This window comes from Ceratina calcarata, unplaced genomic scaffold (assembly GCF_001652005.2).
Source record: "Ceratina calcarata isolate Rehan_Ccalc_2016 unplaced genomic scaffold, ASM165200v1 scaffold81, whole genome shotgun sequence".
Classification (NCBI taxonomy): domain Eukaryota; kingdom Metazoa; phylum Arthropoda; class Insecta; order Hymenoptera; family Apidae; genus Ceratina; species Ceratina calcarata.
This window is the reverse complement of record NW_017179422.1, coordinates 74,723-83,307: the sequence shown is the minus strand read 5'-3', so window position 1 is coordinate 83,307 and position 8,585 is coordinate 74,723. Positions and strand designations below refer to the sequence as shown.

Below are 8,585 nucleotides of genomic sequence, written 5' to 3'. Positions count from 1 at the left end.
ACGTACAGTGATTTCGCGATAATGTTTACAGAATTTATTTCTGTATTATTTTTACGTGACTATCAATGTAAACTATGAGTGTGTATTCAACAAACAATAATGACACTGTACATACATTTATTACAACTATACTAAAGATTTTCTATTCATGAAGCGTAATGATTTGTAATGCGTAATATACACAATATGTATTGCTGCTTCAACGAAAAAAAGTTAAGCATACACATAAACAATGTCGATTTATACAAAAGTATGTATATAAAGACAATGTAAATTAATTTGATTTTCAAATATTTATTTAATAAATATGAATGTAAATCTGTTTTGCAACAGTTAATTCTATTTCTCTTTTATACATAAATATATTTTCAATTAAGATTGATTTCACTCACTAAAAGAATACTGTTGTATTAGTATGAAGCAAAATAAAATTGTCTGCTCTTTATATACGTACTTAAAAGTATCCTAGAAGTTAAATCAGTAACATAATTGGATAAGTGTAGTCACAAGCAGTCTTGTATAAATACTAATTGCACAAATAAATTAGCATGGAATTAAATATATGATTAATCCCATTATATGAGATTCGTTTCTGTTTTCTCAGAAACAGACAATTTTGATATAAAAATTTGTAGATGAATAAGATGACTACATAACTTAGATGTAAAAATAAAAAAGTACTAAAAATGTCAAGTACGATAGTGCATTCAACTTTAAAAATACATAATACTCTTTATAATAAATAAAAGACGTTTAATGATCTAAAAATTTTCAAATTATTGAATAGGTAACTGTAGACAAATATTTGTCCATGATTTCAGTATACAATTGAACACATTTTCTCGAACACTGATCCCAAGACCGAAGTCGAGATTACTGACGAATAGCCTTCCGTGAACCATAAAACTTTTGTTGGAAACATAGTTTTCCAAAGTAAATGCTTTCGTCCACATTATTTCGATCCGTCATTTAAAATAGGATACTGTATATGTAAAAAAAATTGCAGATCGTTTTTGTTATAGCTTTTCATTTGTTAATATAATGCACGACGTGTGGCACACCACAGAGGAGATTGCAAAGCAAAGTTCATATATAAACGTTGAGTTGCACAATTAAAAATGTCTGGAAGTAACGAAAGAATCTCTGGCAATAGAGAGCCGTATTTGGGCCGTGGTCTGAGGTCCTATCAAGTCTCAGCAATACCAGTTTTCTTAGGTAGACGTGTTGTCAAGTTTTCAGATGATTTCTTTACGCTTTTTGGGGCGGAACCTTCGTCAGTCGCCATTGGTAAGACTATACTTTCTTTTATTGTTTTCTTAAGAAATATTACTGACGAATTGAAACACAATCCTCTAGGAGGGACTTCACAACCTTCTAAGGAAATTGACATGGGACCCAACAAACGACTTAAGGTTGACTCAATCACATCAGATGCGGATGGTAAAGAGACAGAGCCGGTTGTTGAAGAAAAATAGCATGTTCTCTTAAGAAAAATTAGGTATTTGCATGAACGATCTTAAATGTTAGTTCTTATAAAATTTGTAAGAATCAGCAATCTTTGTATCAATGTTCATTTTCGAGAAAAAATGAAAATATCATGTAAATCAGAATCAAATAATTTCTATATGTTCATTAAACATCTTCTATTTATTCTAATGAGTAAATATTTGGAACAAACAGAATTTTTGTCAAGAACTGTTGTTTTTATTATATTTTAATTTAAATTAAATTAAATTATTAAATACTAAAGCACGTAAATAAAATATACGCAACAGCTTAGTGAATCATAATTAGTAATCAGTCATTTTTAATATTTAAAATGGAATGGAGGACATTAATATGGTCTAAAATGGGAATTTTTTATTTTGTTAAATTTCGGTATGAAAACATTCGTGCAAAACTTAATATAAATAACCAATCTCAATCAATACTGTTCTGTACATATTGTAAAATTCAAAGTTCAGTATATCAGGATGATTTATGTATTTACATTAGAACTTCTCTAAGATATAAAAATTAAATAATCTATGTTGTCTTTAAAGTTTCATAAGCATTTCTATGGAATAAAGAGAACTGTTGCTGGACTTCTCAACAGACATGTTCATAATTGTCATTAACTGTTGCACACACAACTATTAATCACATAATTAAGATTCACTGAAACATACGCCACATATCACGGATACTGGCCAATGTTTAAAACATAATTATAAAAAAAAATTCAGTCTGCTTTTACATCATTTTTGTCCCAGAAATGATTAAAACTCACGAAGTTTACTGAATAACAGTGATAGTTAATAAGTTTTTAAAAGTTTCTGTAAGTTTGTCTACCTTGTAATTTCCTTTGCGTTTGCAGAGAAATTTGAGTGGACGAATGCATGACTTTTGGTTTATATTTCACACACATCTTGGATTCATTTCTTCTAATGTAACTACTGCTCCAGCCACGATGGTAAAGATGAATTTGGTGATTTAACTTTTATGTTGAATTGTTTCAATGTGGCTTCCAATGCAGTCTGATTTCCAGAGAAGTAAGCAGACACTGCATTGTGGAACAATAATAATTGTTTATGCATTACTTTGATCTGTAACAACAACATTAAAAAAGTTATTCAAAATAGTTTAATGATACTTAATTAGATGAATAAGAACATACCCGGTTTTCATCTAAAAACTTAAGTTTAATCGAGACGTCCGATCGCAATTTTTCAAAATTTTGCTTATGCTCTTCATAATTAGCTTGAGCTGCTTCTAATCTTACTGCATTAGTGCTATCGTTTTTTGTCACTTGCGCTAAAGCTTCAAGATCTGTTCTATAGGCATCGTATTCTATTCTGTACGTGCAGATTGTTCACATGTTTATAAACATTAATATTTTACAGTTCATGTTTTAACTAAACTATTAAACTATTAAAAATTTACCTTGCTGTTTCGTATTGCCGCACTGTAAACAATGTGTCTTCAATAGTTTTATTGCACAATGTATTTACTGAGGAAACGAAAAAGTTTAAGGCCCCTAATAGTGTTTCACCATTTTTAGTCAAATTTCTTTGTGTCTCTGAATTGTAAAGAAACTCTTCTTGCAATTCTGGTGACTTCTGTGCTAATTCAGAAAATGCCTCTCCTAAAGCATGCTGCGTTTGAACAACATGATGAAAATGAGAAGCTAATGCTCTAGATAAACGCAGAACATTACAATACTTTCTTTGAGTGTCTCTTAATAATTCGATTTGTGTTTCAAGCTCTGTAAACAATGTATTATAATTACAACATATGATATAAATGCATACATATTTAACTATGCTATATAAAACTTACCTGAGTCTACTGTACGCGATGTTTTCCCAAGTTTTTCATACATTAATTGCCTTGTGCACTTGTATGTAGAAATACTCCAATTCTTAATGCTTTCAATTTTACTCTGAGTAGTACGCATTGTTTGAGTGTCACCATTTTGAATAGGTGTATTAGGAGATATTGTTGTCATAGCTAGTACATATATAAAAAACATCATATAATTGCAGGTGAATATTATTCGATGTACTTACACATTTGAGATGTAGGACTATTCAATGTTAAATTTATTGTAGCTGGTCTAGGTTGACTATCACTAGTACAGTTATTTGGTACATGAGGTGGTGGTGTTCCACTATGAACTGCATTATCACTGTCGTTCAAAGATGGTGCATCCTTTAACATTTCGTGAATACTTCGCTCCATTTCCCTTAATGTGATACCTGTATGTAGTATACATGAAGAATACATCAATATATTTCACAAATTACATATATATTTTTGCAAATTAAGAAAGCAATCGAATATCATTTAAAACTATGTAACTGAAAGGTTTAAATGAGTATTACAAATACCATTAACAAAGTCTATCACATAAATCTGATTAACAGAGAGCTAATGTTGCTCAAAACATTATATATACTGACAGTTAAACTGTAATAGACGTCAAAATTATTATACAATAACTCTAATAGTACGAGAATAATTAGTAATAGGAACCGAGGCAAATAATGAAAAATAAATTGAAGAATCCGTAATATTGAAACATGTTTATATGAAAACGCCATTTTTTTGTAATGTACAAGTCTGTCAAAAATTGACAAATAAACAAGAAAATCTGACATGTAGCAAACTGTAACAAGTATTTTAGTTTATTGCGGTGGGCGTATGGTGTACGAGCGTTTGACGCTACATTAGTTAGTGAAATGTAAATAAAAGACACAGATTAGAAGCTGTCGTTTGACAGTTGTTTCAAAACCAAATACGGTTAGGTTAATATTTATTCACATGCAATAGTAGACGTCGTGGGTTGTAAGCAGATTGAGAAATGAAAATTTCAGAAGCTTAAGACAGATATTACTTTAAAACAATACTCACAACAAAATTAGCAGTTATAAGTAATCGTTCTCTGCTTAAAAGTTCAGGTTGGTTCAGGTCGAATCTTGACACTGGCGACGATACGAAACCATACGAAACTAGACGGCAGATATCGCAACGGAAATGCTCTTTGGAAACACCCGTAAAGACAAAATTTTGAAAAATTTCAATTTCGTATTTGGAATGCATCACACGTCTTCATGTCTTGTAATCAGTTTATAGAATATACGGTAGTAAAAATTGCACTGATTTAAGTCTCAGGCACAATCAATTTATGTAATAATTTGTAATCAAAAAGACGCACGCGTAATGTGTTTTTCTTCTGTATCGAGTTTATATTCTATATTTTTTGGTGTTCTATGATCAAAATCAGGGCATGTGCTGATGTGCGAGAGCGGAAACTCCTTCGAAAGGTTTTAAAGGAGTTTCGTACACGTTTTCGGTTTTGACAGGTATATATTTATATACGCGTGTATTAAGTATTGCGAAGCAGTGGTACAATACATTTCGAAAAAATTACTCTCACTAATTATGTGATATACTTGTAGGCTACTGTTATATTAACATATTTTATTATTAATTGCATAAGGTTAGAAACTCGTGGTGAAATTAAAGCATTGTATTTTCATGTATTACACATTTTGATCAAATGCAAATATATGGAATTTATTGTATAATAGTTTCATATTATTTCGATATCTTTTATTTCATTCTTATTCCTCACGCAAATAAGTCATCGTTCAATTCTGATGGTGTTTAAATAGAACATATGTTCAATTAATTTTCAGATGACTGAATTAATTCGTAATATTATATCAATTATGATGATGTTCTTGAATAAAACAATTTTTAATACTAAGAAGTATTATCATTTACATTGATTCTAATTTTTAAATTTTTACTTGATTTTCATTTATATAGAGTATTATAAACATAACATTTAAGAAGAAATGCTATTTTTGTCTGTTCTCACATTTTTTTATTAATTTTCAGTTTTATAACATCATTTCTAGGCAACTAAATACTTCATCATCATGCCACCAAAAAAGTCAATGGAAGAAACTGACCGGTTGACCCGAATAGCTATTGTTAATTCTGATAAGTGTAAACCGAAACGTTGCAGACAAGAATGTAAAAGATCTTGTCCAGTCGTAAGAATGGGGAAACTGTGTATAGAAGTTAGTCCAAATAGTAAGATAGCAGCAATATCTGAAGAATTATGTATTGGATGTGGTATTTGTGTCAAGGTATAATATGAAATCCAATGGAGAATTGAAATTATCCTTGATCGTGTACAAATTATTCATAAATTTATTCCAGAAATGTCCATTCGAGGCAATATCGATCATTAATCTTCCTAGTAATTTAGAGAAGGAAACAACGCATCGTTATTCAAAGAATTCGTTTAAACTACATAGACTGCCTATTCCACGTCCTGGTGAAGTCTTAGGTTTGGTTGGAACTAACGGAATTGGTAAATCAACTGCTCTTAAAATTTTGGCAGGCAAACAGAAACCTAACTTGGGCAGATTTACCGTGTGTATTATATAATTACAGTACCGTTTTATATAATATGATTTTTATCTTGTTTATGAACTTATCAAATCATTTTACTTAATTTAGGATCCACCAGACTGGACTGAAATTTTAAGTCACTTCAGAGGTAGCGAATTGCAGAACTACTTTACCAAGATACTGGAAGATGATTTGAAGGCTCTTATCAAACCTCAGTATGTAGATCAAATTCCTAAAGCTGTGAAAGGCACAGTACAACAACTTTTGGATAAGAAGGATGAGTGCAAAAATCAAATAGACATTTGTAAAATGTTGGGTAAGCTCACGTCAATGTTATATTTAGTTTATATTTTCTAGTCCTGAGTAATGAACAGGATATTTCTGTTAGATTTAATGCATATACGTGACAGAGCCATTGATGCACTTTCTGGTGGAGAACTTCAACGTTTTGCGTGCGCTATGGTGTGCATACAGAACGGAGATATTTTTATGTTTGATGAGCCATCTTCATATTTAGATGTAAAACAACGTCTCAATGCGGCTGTGACGATTCGGTCGCTTATACATCCTGACAAGTATGTAACATTCTAGTAATTAGTTTTTTAATTAATGCATTTAAACCTTTTCGTTACATACTGCAAATTATAATATTACAGGTTTATAATAGTAGTAGAACACGACTTATCAGTTCTGGACTACTTATCTGATTTTATCTGTTGTCTATATGGCGTTCCTGGAGCATATGGTGTTGTTACTATGCCCTTCTCTGTTAGAGAAGGTATAAATATTTTCCTCGATGGTTTTGTGCCAACGGAGAACTTGAGATTCCGCGAGGAATCTCTCGTTTTTAAAGTGGCAGAGAGCGCAACCGAGGAGGAAGTTAAACGTATGAATCATTACGAGTATCCTGCGATGATGAAAACCATGGGTTCTTTTACATTAAACGTTGAGAAGGGTCAGTTTACTGATTCCGAAATTCTTGTACTGCTTGGTGAGAATGGAACAGGGAAAACGACGTTCATCAGAATGTTAGCTGGTAATTTACCACCTGACGATGGATCGGGTAAGTACAATGAGACGTAAAAAAATTAATAACAAACCATGCTTTACATTTAAATGTAAATATGTTTTTTTAGAAAGTATTCCTCAGTTACATATTAGTTATAAACCACAAAAAATTAGCCCGAAGTCGCAAGGAATCGTGCGGCAATTATTGCATGAAAAAATTAAGGATGCCTATATTCATCCGCAATTTGTGACGGACGTTATGAAGCCGTTAAAAATAGATGATATTATGGATCAAGAAGTGCAGAATCTCTCTGGAGGAGAATTACAACGAGTAGCCTTGGCTTTGTGTCTCGGAAAACCTGCGGATGTTTATCTCATCGACGAACCTTCCGCCTATTTGGATTCCGAGCAACGTTTAGTCGCGGCTAAAGTAATAAAACGGTTCGTAACTGCTTTCGGTGGCGAAGAATCATTGTTTCGAGAAATTATAAATGAAAGCCTTTCGTTGCTTTAGATTTATTTTACATGCGAAGAAAACAGGATTTGTGGTAGAGCACGACTTTATTATGGCTACGTATTTAGCTGATCGTGTAATAGTGTTCTCTGGCACTCCATCTTTAGAGACTACAGCTCATAGTCCACAATCTCTGTTAAATGGGATGAACAGATTTCTAGAACTTTTAGGAATTACGTTCAGAAGAGATCCGAACAATTTCAGACCGAGGATTAATAAGAGTCAATCTGTAAAAGTACGTTTCTGTATATCATATGCATTTAACATTACGTTAATTTTCTATTTTTCGAACATGTATACATGTTTACTTTTATTAATTACAGGATTTGGAACAGAAGAAAGCTGGACAATATTTCTTCCTCGAGGAATGAGTGTAATCTCATTTATAAGTTGAATAGCAGCTGATATAAAATACTATTAAGAAGTTTTTGTAAATCTTTATACGTTTACAAACCGGAAATGGATTTCGTACAATACATTAAATGCTACTGGAGCATACCTTGCGTTTCCTTAAAATAACATTCGTTTGGGCATACATCTTTGCTTATACTATATTTATTGAAATAAATAATGGAGATTCTGCTGAACATATTACAAATTAATTTAAGAATATATATACAATCGTATTTTTGTATGAAATACTGCTGTCATGAATTTATTTATATTCATAAACGTATGTCATAAATCACACTTCCAATTTGATGGACAAACAATATGCATTTTTTTGTATAAATAATTTACGCCCGATTATGTGTAACAAATCAAGCGAGATTAAACATCTCATATATGTATATGTACATCTGCTATGCAACACGAATTATATAATACATCTGGAATAAAGAAGAAAGTAATATATTTGTGATTTCATACACCCTATAAATCAATAATTCTTGTACACATTTTACTATTTTTCGTTGAATTTACTATAATGAAAAATGAAACATTTTTTGTTATCGCGAAATATGTTCCACATGCAAAAGATTATCTTTCAACCATTTTTCTTTAAATGTCAAGGCTGTTTACTGACTGAAAGGAAGTAAAGGAGAAAAACACATTTCCGCGTATAATAGTCTGGTACTTTTGCAGTGCAGATAACATTTTTTTAAATTGCCAGAATAGTGCTAATACACGTACTATCAGGAGACATTACTTGCGA

The 8,585-nt window shown here is 31.4% G+C and overlaps 2 protein-coding genes across 3 annotated transcripts; one reads left to right on the top strand and one right to left on the bottom strand.

Annotated features, from left to right (window-relative positions):
• Positions 1-6: 6 nt before the first annotated feature.
• Positions 7-4,609, bottom strand: Arfip (ADP ribosylation factor interacting protein arfaptin). Its single transcript, XM_018034879.2, has 6 exons — positions 4,393-4,609; positions 3,549-3,737; positions 3,319-3,489; positions 2,923-3,244; positions 2,657-2,834; positions 7-2,585 (listed from the first exon to the last, which is right to left on the bottom strand). Exons 2-6 carry the CDS (start codon positions 3,718-3,720, stop codon positions 2,433-2,435), a joined length of 996 nt encoding a protein of 331 aa, XP_017890368.1. The 5' UTR covers positions 3,721-3,737; positions 4,393-4,609; the 3' UTR covers positions 7-2,432.
• A 135-nt stretch (positions 4,610-4,744) lies between these two features.
• On the top strand, positions 4,745-8,284 carry pix (ATP-binding cassette sub-family E member 1 pix). 2 transcript variants are annotated; one of them, XM_018034796.2, is made up of 9 exons: positions 4,745-4,844; positions 5,386-5,639; positions 5,713-5,928; positions 6,016-6,223; positions 6,296-6,482; positions 6,564-6,970; positions 7,044-7,356; positions 7,430-7,664; positions 7,753-8,284. In XM_018034796.2, exons 2-9 carry the CDS (start codon positions 5,427-5,429, stop codon positions 7,798-7,800), a joined length of 1,827 nt encoding a protein of 608 aa, XP_017890285.1. In that variant the 5' UTR covers positions 4,745-4,844; positions 5,386-5,426; the 3' UTR covers positions 7,801-8,284. The 2 variants fall into 2 exon arrangements, with proteins under 2 accessions (XP_017890285.1, XP_017890287.1); XM_018034798.2 differs by having other exon boundaries at positions 4,763-4,844; positions 5,406-5,639.
• Positions 8,285-8,585: the final 301 nt, after the last annotated feature.

Coding starts and splice junctions, on each gene's coding strand:
- Arfip (XM_018034879.2), bottom strand. CDS start 3,720: ATGGAGCGAAGTATTCACGAAATGTTAAAGGATGCACCATCTTTGAAC. Junction 3,490..3,548: donor TAGTCCTACATCTCAAATGT/GTAAGTACATCG, acceptor TATATGTACTAG/CTATGACAACAATATCTCCT. Junction 2,586..2,656: donor AGTTTTTAGATGAAAACCGG/GTATGTTCTTAT, acceptor TTGTTGTTACAG/ATCAAAGTAATGCATAAACA.
- pix (XM_018034796.2), top strand. CDS start 5,427: ATGCCACCAAAAAAGTCAATGGAAGAAACTGACCGGTTGACCCGAATA. Junction 5,929..6,015: donor CTAACTTGGGCAGATTTACC/GTGTGTATTATA, acceptor TACTTAATTTAG/GATCCACCAGACTGGACTGA. Junction 7,357..7,429: donor GCGGCTAAAGTAATAAAACG/GTTCGTAACTGC, acceptor TCGTTGCTTTAG/ATTTATTTTACATGCGAAGA.